The sequence below is a fragment of the Nannobrachium achirus genome, assembly GCF_963921795.1.
Source record: "Nannobrachium achirus genome assembly, chromosome: 7".
In the NCBI taxonomy this organism is placed as follows: Eukaryota; Metazoa; Chordata; class Actinopteri; order Myctophiformes; family Myctophidae; genus Nannobrachium; species Nannobrachium achirus.
In genome coordinates, this window is record NC_137816.1 from 10,572,749 (window position 1) to 10,587,793 (window position 15,045).

At 41.7% G+C, this 15,045-nt stretch overlaps 1 protein-coding gene across 1 annotated transcript in view; it reads left to right on the forward strand.

Annotated features, from left to right (window-relative positions):
- Positions 1–14,213, forward strand: part of smyd3 (SET and MYND domain containing 3) — a gene marked incomplete at its 5' end in the record, with an annotated part of 53,742 nt that extends 39,529 nt beyond the window's left edge. Inside the window, 4 exons of the mRNA XM_080729807.1 lie at positions 1,345–1,432; positions 1,519–1,690; positions 13,135–13,243; positions 14,061–14,213. Coding sequence (XP_080585933.1) covers positions 1,345–1,432; positions 1,519–1,690; positions 13,135–13,243; positions 14,061–14,162 — 471 coding nt within the window. The 3' untranslated portion in view covers positions 14,163–14,213. The remainder of the gene's footprint in view (positions 1–1,344; positions 1,433–1,518; positions 1,691–13,134; positions 13,244–14,060) is intronic.
- Positions 14,214–15,045: the final 832 nt, after the last annotated feature.

Sequence of the window (15,045 nt, forward strand, 5' to 3'; positions counted from 1 at the left end):
AATGGCAAACCTTTAGATCTTGTGGCTTTTGAGAACAAATTCTAGGCACGTAAGCCACCCTATAAGCTCTGGCTTAGCCACTGCAGAGTTGCTACTAGGTTGCGCGCATAGTGTGTGCCACAACTTTTGGAGGGTGTTTTGTGGTTGTTGATTCTAGAGAATTCTACAACTGACTATACATCGGCCAACAGTGGAGAGTGTGAAGCCTATGATCTAAATAGTCCAGTCATTATATGAAAAAGCCTCAAACAAATTGCAATAGTAGCAAACTCAACTGATTTTGTATCCTCATTATGTCCTTAGTGAGGGAAAAAAAGTCCCAAGGAATCCCATCGGGGCAAAGTTTTGAAAACGACCTACCTACCAAACTAGGGGTTTTTAATTATTCTGAATCCATTGCAAGCATTTGTTTTGCATGAAAAACATTCCCAAAAAACCCTAGTTTGACCCCTCATATCCCACTTAAAGCAGATTTTTTTTTCAGTCATTTTTTCCTTTATATTGTAGTGTATAGTAAGTGAAGGTAGGTAGGTCGTTTTCAAAACTTTGCCCTGGTGGGATTCCTTGGGACTTTTTTTCCCTCACTAAGGACATATCGAGGATACAAAATCAGTTGAGTTTGCTACTATTGCAATTTGTTTGAGGTTTAGCCTGATTTTGGCCTAAAATGACTGGACTAAAAGTCATTCTTGTACATTCTCCCATTGGGCTAAATTCTAGTGAAATTAAACTGCTGCTGAACCCCCTCAAGGACCCCTGGACACCACTTTAACAACCAGTGGTTTAAGTGAGACTTACACCAGTGGCTTAAACGCTCTCTTTCAAAAGTTAATAAAAGTATATAGCTACAGTACATTGAAGCTACTTTGTACATGATGTGGTTGGTAATGTGCCTGAGGAGGACATGCTATGACACTGAGGGATTGAATAAAACATAAAACTGTGTAAAAGCTACAAATGGATGGCGATAGAGAATTCTCTCCTTGTTTGGTGGAAGGCATTGAGAGCCAGCTGAACAAGCATGTGAATTAACACTGGTCTATATCTTTGAATGGTTGTCAAATAATTGGTACAGGATATTGTATATCACACATTGTTTCCTGATCTTTTGTTTTTCCAATGTGAACAATATATCATTCTATTGAGTAAAAAGCACAGAGTAAGTATTTGACTGGGCAATATGGGCTGTCAGTGTGACATGTAACCAAATGAACAACCGTATTTGACAAATTGGGACGGGTGTGAGAATGTATTGAACTGACATGTGTCAGAACGTATTGAACCGACATTTGCGCGCGTGTGTGCGTGTGCGTGTGCGTGTGTGCGTGTGCGTGTGTGTGTTAGGATGGCACGATGCTCTCTGGTGAAGAAGCTTCATGGTGTACTCTGAAGGAGTCCATCCCTGCCCTTGAGAAGCTCCAGACAGATCAGGGTATCCTTCAGCTCGATGCAGCACAGTGAGGGGAGGCTCTGTGAGAACTGCCATGTCTCTGTTTTGTCCCTTAACATTCCTTCCAGACTGGCGATCTGTCCTGGATGGATGTACTGATCTGTTGTCAGCCAGCACTGCTGTCCCTGACCACAATATATACAAGCTGAGAATAACAGACGTGGCCCTGGATGCCTGTATTAATCTTGCCTACTGGGAGAAGGCACTGGTTTATGGAGTTAAGACATTACCAGCCTATAGGTGAGTATGTGTACGTGCGTGCATGCATGTACTGTATACAGTATGTGTGTGCGTGCGCGTGATAAACCAGTAACACTCAGTGATGTCATTACGTGCGCGTCCCGCGTCAAATACGCGTTCATGTCGCCCAGAGACGCATTCACGTCTTGTTTCTGGGGTCCCGGGGACGCGCCTCCATTATTAATCCATAATTTACCGCATCGCGGTAAAAGAAAAACATTAGCGATTAGCGAATCGCAAAGGCCGCGATGTTCTGCTAAGTAGACTTCCCAAGCAATATGGAGACGTTTAAATTTTTGAAATCCCTTCATAATTGACTACGCAATGATCAAATCAAACCGTGGTGTCTGTCTTTGCTTCCTATTAAACCTGCGGAGAGGAGAGGAGCCAACTGTCTGTCTAACAGCACGTACAAGTTTATTTCCGTTCCAACAGAGTAGGTTCCAACGGAGTAGGCCTACTCCATAGCTACAGGTAGTGAATGTTCTTGTAATCATTATAAATATAATGTCCTTAAATCCTTGTGCATTGATTAAAAGCTGCCGTTTGTCATAAGCTGAAAGTGAAAGTGATTTCTGTGCAACGGTGGCTGCCCCTCCTCTTTCCCCCGCACACACAACTTTTGGTGTGTGTCTTAGGGTGCTTTTTTTTGCCTTGATGAAACTTAAGCAAGGCAGCGACATGCGGTACTTTCTTCCTTGACAATAATGAGAGGCAGACAATACCATTACTGACATTTTGCTGAATATAAAAACGTTTTATATTGCTAATAGCAAAGTAAAAGGGAATCTTTTGGAAACTTAATGGGTCTGTTACTCGGTGAACAAATGGAACCAAATGGACCTGTTCCATTTGTAGGCCTACTCTAGTTTTTTAAAATGTAATATAAATTGGGGTCCCAGTGATATAAATATAATTAAATGCGTGTCTGTAGCCTAGTGTATTTAGAAATCCTAGTTCTAAGTTCAAACATTAGCCAAATTGTAAAATAAATATAAGAAATAGGCAAACATTTTGAAAATAGCCGATCTACAAGCTCAGTCTTTAGACGGCCTTAACTCATATGCTGCCATTTAACAATACCTTCGTACTCTTTAACTGCCATTCGTCTCCATAGACTTCCATGTAATTCATAGTGCACGGATCATGCACACCCATGCCTAGATAATGCACCACGTGTGTCCACATTGCTCACAGCTTTCAAACAAAAAAATCCGAATGGAAATCCGTTCAGGCATTCATGAGATAGCAGCCATTATGTTTTACACTGTTGTGAGCTTGGAGGTCTGCTACCTGAGTTGTATGGGGGTTGTATGGGGGTTAAACAAGCAATTTCGCGATCGCTATCATGCCTACTAACGTTTTTGGGGTCCAAAAAAAATGTTTTGAAAAAAAAAAAGATTTTTTTTTTTTTTTTTTTTTTTATTTACGGGATTCACGGGCGTGGCAGGGTGGTACAACGGGATTTTTAAGGGATTCACGTTTTTGGCAGTTAATGAGTTAATAACCTATTGTGGTGTGTAAAATAGCCTATAGAAAAAAGTTAATAATAATAATGGTAATAATAAGGGTAGTAATAATAATAATAATACATAAAAAAGTATCGAAAACGGTATCGAAAAAGGTATCGTATCGATTCCCAGGTATCGAAAAAGGTATCGTATCGATTCAGAGGTGAACGATACCCATCTCCGCGGCGTTGAATTTTTTTGGGACCCATAAAATATCCCTGGGACTCATCCGAAAAACTCTTCTGGGGTCCCGGGACTCATTACATTAAAAACCTATTAACATCACACTGTTAAATCAGTAATGCAGTTGAACCAGTACTGCTAAACCAGCAACACTGTTAAACCAGTGATAACCACCAGTGCTCTTGAAACAGGAAAATTGTTGTGTGAAATAATATTTCACACAAACAATTTTCCTGTTTCAAGAGCACTTAATATTATTATGGTTGAATTAGCATTGCTAAACGCTGGGTTAATAAAATGTGCACTTATTTGCATGCATATGTGAATGCTGGCGGTGCGTTGTGCACGGGTCTTGTAAGAGATGGCAGGATTTGCAATGCTAAACAGAACCGTCTAATGGAATACTAATTCCACCCATCACTGTGTGATGAGAGGACTCCTCTGCCGCTCTACTCCCCTTCACCTCCTTCTGCTACCTCTTCATACAGATAGATTACTGTAGAGTTCATAATAATAATAATTTACCATTTGCAGTAAGGGTAAGTAAGTCAGATGTAATCTTGGATGATTTCCCCTCCATCTTGTGGGGCATACAGTAGTTACAGAGACTAGATGAACAAGTGAATGAACAGGTTTGACTTGATGCATCAAGCGCATAATGCACACATTCCACCTTTTTATTTCATCCTGTGTTTTTTGGTGTGTGTGTGTGTGTGTGTGTGTGTGTGTGTGTGTGTGTGTGTGTGTGTGTGTGTGTGTTACTGCAGTTACTTCTTCTGTTTGTGAAATACTCCGCCGGTCATCAAATTATTAGCTTAGGAATGTGAAGAAAATCTCCACGAGTTCAAGGCTTTGTGGGGTGTGTAATTGATAGAAAATAAGTAATTTTGGGGTGAACTACTCCTTTAAAATGTTTTTCTCCTGTCCGGCAGAGACCCAAATTACCTCTCATACAGCAAAAGTCAAAAACTGTACACTCTCAATTTAAATTGACACAGGATTTTGCTGTTCAGGCTACCTACAGTACCAAGGCTAATAATCACTGCCTCAAAGTTAGCACTGTGTCACCAGCAGCATAGTTTCACACTGTATTTAATGCAATTCAGACAAGTCATCATCTGCATTGACGATGAGAGATGATGACAGATCAGTGAGAGATGACTGCTGAGGTCCTCGAATGAGGTTCAGATCAGATAACTTGGGGCCAGTTGGGTGCCAGCTAGTCTAGTCTCTCGATTACAGACTTCTGCATTGCTGCAAAAGGGAAAAGAGCGACAGAACTGTTCCCTGACGATGGCTAGCCAGATTGGGTGCCAGCAGAGTGGCCACCTGGACTGTGTAACAGTTGGTGCAGGGCGACAAAGGGAGGGGATGCATACAGGAGGCTCTGTGGCCACTACTGTAATCTGCCATCCCATCCATCCATGCCCAAGGGATGTCCCTGTGGAGTAAAAGAAGGTACCGTGAGCTGTCTTCCTGAATGCAAGAGGGTCTGGCTCCCAGATCTCCCTCACAACCTCTGGAAGCAGCCTTCATTTTCTGGGAAGGGCCCTTCCCTGGAGGGCTGAACTGCTGAGAAGTATGCCTGACCCTCACTTGAACCGTGGATGTGTCCACTCCCATATCATCTGAGTCAATCTGCAAAGGCAAGTGGAGTACAGGCCTCCCTGGCTGTTGTTTATGTATGCTGCTGCCACTTTACTGTCTGCTGTCACCACGCGCAAGATAGTTCTTCAGCTTTGGCTGGAAGTGAAGAAGTGCTAGATCGATGACATTCTGGAAGATTGATGTGCTGTGCCATACAGGGTCCTTGCTACTGGCCACTGATGTCTCTGCCCTTGTAGACGCACAGTATGTATGCCACCACCCGGTGATGTAACACTGACGCCTGTGCTTTGCACCCTGTTACCCATTTAGAACGGGTACACAGTATTGTGTATCATTATTTTATGCTTTAGCTATTGAAAAATAGCAGATATACAAGCTCACAGCGTGGCACAGATAGAGTGCCAGAGTGAATTTTGACCCGATTCTGAGTGTCTTTTGATTCCTTCTAAAGTTTTTTGAAAACCCTATGTTTCCATGTCAGCAATCTGGCTAGCCATCGTCAAAGAAAAGGTCCTTTTCACTTAACCGGAGCTCAGTTAGTCTGAACTTGAAAGACTACTGTCAGTGGTTCTCAACCCTTTTCATGTGAAGGACCCCCAAACTGATATTTATTTGGCCACGGACCCGCATCTCAAAATATCTAGTTCCATGGACCACCCAGAAGCAAAATTTGAGTTACAAACGTTCGCTTTGAAAATACATATATTCAAAGATTTGCACACATTTTCACAACTTTTTTCAAAAATAGCAGATCTACAAGCTCGCAGCGCGGCACTCGGTGCCGCGCTGTGAGCTTGTATATCTGCTATTTTTCACTGGTTAAAGCATTCAATAATTCTAGGCCTAAATGGGTTAAGTTGCCACCAACAGAGAGCTACGTGCAATCTTTTTGGTCATCAGCACTCTTGACTTGCAGATTCTTCTGTGGTAAAGGTATGCTCAGGAGGGAGCACTACACTGGGTGTATGTTCAAAATAAGGCTGATACTGTATAAGTGCAGTGTCAGTCAACCTACACAGTGTGTCTTTAGATGTGTGTCACATTCAACCCTTTAGTGCAGGGTTCCCCAAATAGTTTTCCCCAAGGTCCGAATTATGTCTAGGGTACCAAGCAGAGGGCCACAACATTGCAGGGGGTGACGGTGGCGTTTCCGCTACTCCTGCAACAGTTCAGATAACGTCACTGTCGGCCAGAAACCTCGTATCTCCAAGTTTCAAATGTATACGTTTTTTGGTAAAGCAAAGCCCTGCTTCATCATACAAGATCGTCGCACAAAACTAGTGAAAACAGCAGATCTACAAGCACACATGCGAGGCGTTGTGTGCTTGTAGATCGGCTGTTTTCTCTAGTTTAGTACATTTTTTAGATGATAAATACAAAACGAACGGTTTTGGACATACAAGGTTTCCACCCAACAACGACAATATACTAGTGTTGTTGCTGGTCTTATACTACCATTATTACTGGGTTTGGTGGGGGCCAGACAGTAGCCCCCCGCGGGCCGCAAATGGCCTGCGGGCCGCCTATTGGGGAACCCTGCTGTAGTGTCTGATGGACATGGAACCATTTATGATCCTGTGCAATCTCCTCCAGTCCAGAGTTTGTATGTTGCCATGTTGTGCATGTCCATGTTGGCTCCATGTACCTGTCGATGACTGTTGCTAAGTAACCGATTCCATGTCAGTAGATTTAGGTGTGTAACCATGGAAATGTTGTGGTGGCTACTGCTCTACACCCAATGCTGTTATGGTTACATGCAGCCTGATAATCTGTTACCTGAACAGAATTAATCTCCCTATATCCCTTTACTGTCCCCCGATGCAACAATAATAATAACTAGAAAGATGCAATTGGAAATTGCAATTGTGTTTTGCAAATTAATTTCGTCTTACCATGTACATTTTCCCCATTCAATAAATGAATGGCCATATACATGGAGATCTCGGTCGGTCGTTGTCCCTTTTATGCCCATATATGGAGATCAATGATGTCGTCAATATTAAGCCCATATCTTGGAAAGCCCATATATGGACATACTGTGTCAGTCTCATGTAGTCTATGATGTCAGACATATATGACTTCCCATTTATTTTTCCTGTGCAATTTCACTCGTAAGTTTTGGTCAGATCTAGAAGCGCACTTTTTCAATTCGGTCAATCTAAATTATTCCTTTAACCTCAAGGACATCATTTGCTACTACAGCAACCCAGACAATGACGAACTTGAGTTTATTTTTAATTTCATTACTCTTTATGCCAAATTTTGTATTCACAAGCATCTCCATATTTGGGAAAAGTTTAATTTTGAATTAGTGCGGTTTCTGCTGCATATACATTTATTCATGAATTAATTTTCTCCATTGACTTTAATTTAAAAAAGTACTTTTCCCATAAATGTATATAAATTAAACTATATAACGTATCTCTTAGCAAAATGCACGCATGTGTGTCCGGATGAAGCCGGTCGATTTGACATATGGCCCAAGTGCGTGCCCCCAAAACTGTTGGAGGAGTAGCGCGGCAAAAAAAGGTTTACTTAGGAGACGATGGAAGATGAAATAAAGTCGGACTATAATCTGGTTGCTCCTGCAGGGGCAACCACACTAATATTACATGGGCAGGATAGTTGGAAGTAAAACTACTGGCCACTACTAAGTGCCCAAATATTTACTTGAATTCTGCTTGATCTGTCCTTGTATGCCCTCTCTCTCTCTCTCTCTCTCTCTCCTTTTTCTTCCTCATCCCCTCTCTCACGTTCACCATCTTACACACCTATTTATATGTGTCTGTGTTTGCACATATACAACTGTGTGTGTGTGTGTGTGTGTGTGTGTGTGTGTGTGTGTGTGTGTGTGTGTGTGTGTGTGTGTGTGTGTGTGTGTGTGTGTGTGTGTGTGTGTGAGACCAATTGATCTTGTGTGTGAAGGACAGGGGTCTAGTGGCGCGCCCTTAGCTGTGTAAGCACATTGCCAAGGGACACGGACACACACACACACACACACACACACACACACACACACACACACACACACACACACACACACTCACAGCAGGGTCTGAACAGCATATCCATGGGAGAGAAACACCAGGAGCCCATCAATAAATAACTAGAGAGTGAAAGAGAGAAGAGAGAGAGCATGGGGGGTTGGGTGGAAGAGAAAAATGATGTGCTGAAATGAAGCAACAGAGGGAAAGATTGTAAGAAAGAAAAGTGTGAGAGAGAGAGATAGAGAGAGAACGATAGGAGACGGGGAGGTGACAAACATTATCCCTGACATATGAGACAAGGAAGGTGGGGAAACGAAGGTGGGGAAACGTGGGGAAACGAAGAGGGGGAATATAACCAGTGTAAAATGTGGAGAGACTGAATGAAATATATCCTTCTCCTTAGGGGTCGACCGATATGGGATTTTCATGTTCGATTTCGATATCGATAAGTCGTGATCAAAGAGGCCGATTGAAATAGTGGTTAATTAATTTATATATTTTTCCCATCCTAAATGTCTAGAGGCTCACATCTAGTCGCCACATACTAGAATAGCGTTAAAAACGTATTCCGCAGCAGGAAATCGGTGAAAATCAGTAACCAAGATGCAAAAAATAAATAAATAATAAAAAAGATATATCGATTTTTTTTTCAACTTTTTTTTTCTCGATATCGATATTTTGCAATATTAATAAATGTTATGAATATCGACTTCGATTATCGCCCATTTCGATAATCGGTCGATCCCTACTTCTCCTCCTTCATCCTCTTGTTTTGTCTTGTTCTTGTTTTTCATTCCTTTCCTCCATATTTCCATTCAGTTTGTAACGTAGAGAGTTGTTTCTGTGTGTGTGTGTGTGTGTTTGTGTGTGTGTGTGTGTGTGTGTGTGTGTGTGTGTGTGTGTGTGTGTGTGTGTGTGTGTGTGTGTGTGTGTGTGTGTGTGTGTGTGTGTGTGTGTGTGTGTGTGTGTGTTTGTGTGTGTGTGTGTGTGTGTGTGTCATGAACGCAATCATACCCAAATTGGAATGGCATGTTGAGGGACCTGTATACATTTACCTCCACAGCTTCCTGGTGTCCTGGTGGCTGCACCACATGACTGACACAGCCCTGGGTAGGCAACCCCTACCCCCTAAACCATTCACTTTTTGCTATCGGGGGTGGAGTTTGTGCAGTGGAGAATGTTGCTTCAGGCTTTCAACAACGGTCCGCTCTGCGGAGCACGGCGTACGTGCAGTACGAGCAGCGAGGTGATAGCGATCTCGCTCATCATAATGAATAAGCTTCAACAAACTAGTTCACATGGACCTTATCAATGTAACTAAGAGTTACGATTGGGTACATATATTTTAAATGGGCAGAATTACGAAAAGCCAGCCTATTACGTGAGGAGAACTATAATCTGGCTGTCATCTTCCTACCCAAGATCCACTGCGCTTTCTCTTTCTATTTCTATTCTCTCTCTGATCCAGAGGATTAAACTAATTAAAACATATATTTTCGGGGGAAAACTACTGTTTTGCTATGTAATTACTGTACCTTTTTCTTCCCTTTTTATTAATATCACGTAGATGTGTTTTTTTGGTACTTTATATAGCTGTAATGAGGCTATGAAAAAAAAAATCCCATCCACTTCCACTATAAAAGAATCTGCAATGGTGATTCTGTCCCACTGGGATTAAACAAATTAAAACATATATTTTTGGGGAAACACCCTGTTTTGCAATGTAACTACTGTACCTTTGTCTTCCCTTTTTATTAATATCACCTAGATGTTTTTCCTTTGGTACTTTAAATTGCAATAATGAGGCAATGAAAATACCCTCTCCCCCCATTCACTGCCACTATAAAAACAATCTGCCCAGGGTCAAATGTACCACCATAGTAACAGGGCAGAATGGGGCGGGATTTGCAAATGACTGAATTGCAGACGAGAGCTTCATTTGTTCCACTGTTTGTAACATTGGAATGTTTGGAATATTACATTTGTATTAATAATTATATAAAGTAATGCCCCAGAGCCTCTAACTGAGCAAAAGAAAGATAGCAAAGTTGTAATTGGTATTTACTGCATGCGTGTGTGATGTGCATGCGTTTGTGTATGTGCATGAGTGTGTGCATGTGTGCTAGTATGTCCAGGATTCCTAGTTCTGGCCCACAGAGCTTAACGAAGCCAGGGTCATTAGCATATGCTAATGAGGTTGGCTAGATCATTAAGCCCGCTAGGTGGAACCACAGCATTCCAGCACACACACACACTGCGCGCACGCACACACACACACACACACACACACACACACACACACACACACACACACACACACACACACACGTTCTGTGTGTATTTATACGTGTAGATGTTTAGGAGCGGGCGATATAAGAAATGTTATTAATATTCACACGCAGGACAAACCTCAAATATGAATTGAAGAGAGGAGGGAGACGGAATGGAAGCCAGGAGAAGAACAGATGTCAGTGTGATGGAGGGACATTAATAGTGGAGGAGATGGATGAGAGGGGGAGAGCAAGATGAAAGGAGAGAATAGAAATGTCTGATCTCTTTAGTGCAGTGGTTACGGAAGCCCATCTGAAAATATTTTGTCAAGCTCACATCTTGTCACAATGCCAGGTGTTGTGAGCTTGTAGGGGATTTTCAATTTACTAACTGATTTTTATGGTATATTAACAAATGTTGCTGGGGACCCACTGGAACCTCCTGAGCACCCCTGGGGGTCCCCACACCCCCCCCACACCCCACTCGAAGAACCTCTGCTTTAATGAGTTGCTCATCCAACTCATTGATCATGTTAGCTCTATCGCCATGGTTACGTATCGATCAACCAATGACAGGGGGTTGTATCTCGGTCTGTGCCCGTGCACACGCGGGTGTGTGCTTGCGTGCATGCATGCATGTGTTGACATGTATGAATATAAATATGTGTTTGTATGTGAGAGTGCATTGGTGTGCAGGTTTGTGTATGTGAGAGTACCCTTGTGTGTGTCAACGCGTCTGCTAGCATGCAAGCAAAGTGTGTGTGTGTGTGTGTGTGTGTGTGCGTGCGTGCGTGCGTGCGTGCGTGCGTGCGTGCGCGCGTGCGTGCGCGTGTTTGTGTGTCAGAGTAGATACAAAGTCCTTTGTTTTGAGCAATGCAGGGGCTGGGAATACAAATATTGAGGGGAGACTCACACATGTGCACTAGCGCGCACAGCCACTCACACACATACAGTACACACCATTGTTTTTGGAAGCGAAGAGAGTGAACAATCCACTATTCCAACCTCTTTTCCCATGTGCTAACATTAACACTTACTTACCCTCTTGGTGATTTATTGTGATGTAGTGTAATGGAGTGAGCAAGCACTTATTCAGCACACAAGTGCATGGGGACATTTTAAACGTGAGATGAAAAATCATCTACATCTACATCTGTATGTGTGTGAGTTAAATCACACAATGTAATGCGTTGATCTTGATCTGCACCTTTGTATGTAAATCAGGCTTTGCGGTTACCACGACAATGACAAATGTGGATAAAATGTTGACTGTGTATAGTCATCGTACAACACATATGTATTAGGTTATGGCCAATACTTCTGATATGATGACCCATTTTTAGAATCGTCCACCAGTGTCTCAAAGAAACACTTCCTTCTCCTTGTAGCATTTAAACTATATCTCTATGCAGATTCAGACAGATCAAAATCCACAACTAAATCACTGTGGGGTTTATAGCGAAACATCTGCAGCCCATGCAGTCGTGGAGGATACAGGATTTTAGCATCATTCCAGTGAGCACAGAAATCAATTTATTATTATTATAACAGACATGACTAGGAATTGTCAAGTTGACACATGTTTACTTTAAATAAAGCCTTTTATTTTTGAAACTATGGCTTTGAAATATTATAACTTTGATGCGATAATCCTTCTATTAATGCCCCCAATTAATCAAATTGTGAAAACGCTAAGCATCAAGAATATAGAGTTCTGCATTGTGACCCATATGGCCCATTGTTGAAACATATGGCTCATATACTCATATAACCATATACCCAGCGGTCTTATTAGAGAAACGGGCCACGCTTGCCCACTTACACTATGCACATGAATGTGCACATTATGTGCGGATCAAGTGTGCGCAATGAGATGGGGAATATTTCTCTGTTTGACTAGTTTGTTGTGCTTGCAATATGAATCTAAAAGCCCCATTAGATTTATTTTCTTGGTGGAGTTGGTATAGTATAGAATATAATATACAAAAATAATTTTAGTAGTATTATATAGAATATATATTATATACTTTAGTGTAGAGTAGTATATCCTGCTGAATGATTTACACTTTGTCAACAGGCAAAAGCTTTGAAGTGAAGTGAAAAAGAACATGTGGCAATTGTGGGTGTCTCTAGAAGCAAGGGCATAAATGCTGTTATAAAGTTTCTTGGCAAATGGCGCATTTGATTTTGAGATGTGTGCAAATAGAGATTTTGGCTTAAACATAATACAGGAAATGCCATCTGTAGGGTTCATCCTATAGAAAGCATGACGGTACAGAGTAAACTCCTGGTTAGACCAACCAACTGATCAACATTGGAAGAAATCTGAGTTGCACAAGACAGAACAGAGACAGAAATAGTCAAATACTAGTATAAAGTATTATAAAGACTAATATAAAGTCCCAGTCGTTATGCCAATTGATTCGTCCCCACACACATTTCTATGTTGTCACTGCCCACTGTGCCCAGTTGTATCATACTGACTACCAGTGAGGAGCCCCCACTGGGAGGACGCAGAGTCTTCGTCGTACTCCTCCCGCCTAACACTCCCTGCTGACAGGTGCAGCCTGTAGGATTACGTGCAGTGACACTTATCACCCTCTCCGTCCGGCTTCCCTCCCCTGAACCCAATTGTGTTCGAGGAGAGCAGACACTCGACATAGCCGAATGCGCCACGGATTTGCACCTACGACCTCCGTGGTGGTGGGCAGGCACTTTACCACTGCGCTACCCAAGCACCCTACTGTTGACTAAAGTTTGGTTTATTTACTTACAGCTGATGATGTCATATGAAATGACTGAATTACACAGAAACGCAAAGGTTATCCTTCAGTGTTGAGAAGAGATGAGAAATATGTGAATACTAAAAGTGTGTTTCTCTCCAGGCTGTACTATCCGGATTTCCATCCTGTCCATGGCATCCAACTGATGAGAGTTGGAAAAATTCAGCATTATTTAGGACACATAAGAGATGCCATGGCAACACTCACACAGGTAGGGTGTGGGGGTGTGTGTGTGTATGTCTGTGTGTATGTCTGTGTCTGTGTGTGTGTGTGTGTGTGTGTGTGTGTGTGTCTGTCTGTCTGTCTGCGTGCGTGCGTGCGTGCGTGAGTGTATTGATCTAGTTTGAAGGCGGTATACTCCATTGTAAAAAAATAAAAAAATAATAATGTGTATGCTCTGTTGGTGAGTCTGTATTTACTTTTGGTTGTGAATGTTGTAGTAGTGAATAGTGAATAATAGTGAATAGGTAATGACTAGGGGTGTAACAAATAACAATACATATTAACAGCGATACGATATGCATCATGATACATGGTTAATGATGTGATACATGGACGATATTGGTTCATTCATGGCGATACGATACGATTCGATTCAATGATTTAAAATCGATATAGTAACTATTTAGCAAAGAAATTACATCTGTGTGAAACGTATAAAAAATCTATTATTATGTAAGTAAACGCTGTGATTATCTAGCAATTACATGGACATTATATTTCAACATTATGGACAACCCTCCTTGACATGAACACAGAGATTACACACATTTATCGATAGACCAAGAGTAGCTATATGGAATGTAAAGGTAATTAGACCTTTTTCATTTTCCCTCTTAAAATTGCCAAATACAAGGCACAAATACTTAGTTTCCATACAATCAATTATTTGCATTGCAAAACGATTCGATACCGATTACTGCATGATCACTAATGACTGTTGCAAACTGGGACATTGTGTTTTTTAGAGACACAAATCGTAAAATTGAGACACTACCTAACATTCCCTACCCCCTTCTTCCTCTAAGGCTTATAACATCATCAAGATCACCCACGGCAATGACCACCCTTTGACCGCAGAGCTGTTAATGAAGTTGGAGGAGTGTCGCGCTGAGATGGAGCATGCCTAGTAAACAACCCAGTACAGTCATAATCTCATAGTTTAAGATTGCACGAGGAACGCCACACTATTATTAGACACTGACTTTTTTATGTTTCTTTGTTCTTGCTAGTGATCAATTGTCTACAAATTGCGATATATTTCATTGCAAGTGATTAATAATCAGTATGTTTATCTTTACCCTCTTCTGTAAACGGTAAAAAAAAAAAAAACTAAAAAAACACCACATCTCTCCATCTCTCCATACCATTGGTCACTTTGTTTTCTATGAACAATAAATCTACTGTTGTTGTCCATGCTGACTTCCCTTCTATTATTTTGTATTTTTGTTTCGCTGTATTGTTGCCAGCTCAGCTGAGACTTTGTCAAAACACAAAGGTATGTGAGAGAGAGAGTCAAAAAGAGAGTGCATGCACGTGCATTTGTTGGTTGGTTTAGTAAAACAGGGTTATCAATGTCCATCTTTCCCCTCTGTATCATCACACACACACTTCCCATGCTAATCCTAGTTTTGGCATGTGGATGTCTCAATGTGTGTTTTTGCCTTTCTAAGTTAATCCTGAAGCTCCTCTGTTCAAACAGATGACACTGTTTCCTCTTACTCTCTGTGTGTGTGTGTGTGTGTGTGTGTGTGTGTGTGTGTGTGTGTGTGTGTGTGTGTGTGTGTGTGTGTGTGTGTGTGTGTGTGTGTGTGTGTGTGTGTGTGTGTGTGTGTGTGTGTGTGTGCATGTGCGTGCGCACGTGTGTGTGCGCGTGCTTGCGTGTGAGAGAGAGTGTGTGTGTGCATGACTGTGTTGACAGCTTTCTGTCTTTTTGCTTTCAGAACTTGCGAACCTCCATCTATCCTGTGGACAATTGGTTAGGAATGGTCATTCAATGAAGTCTCTTTATTC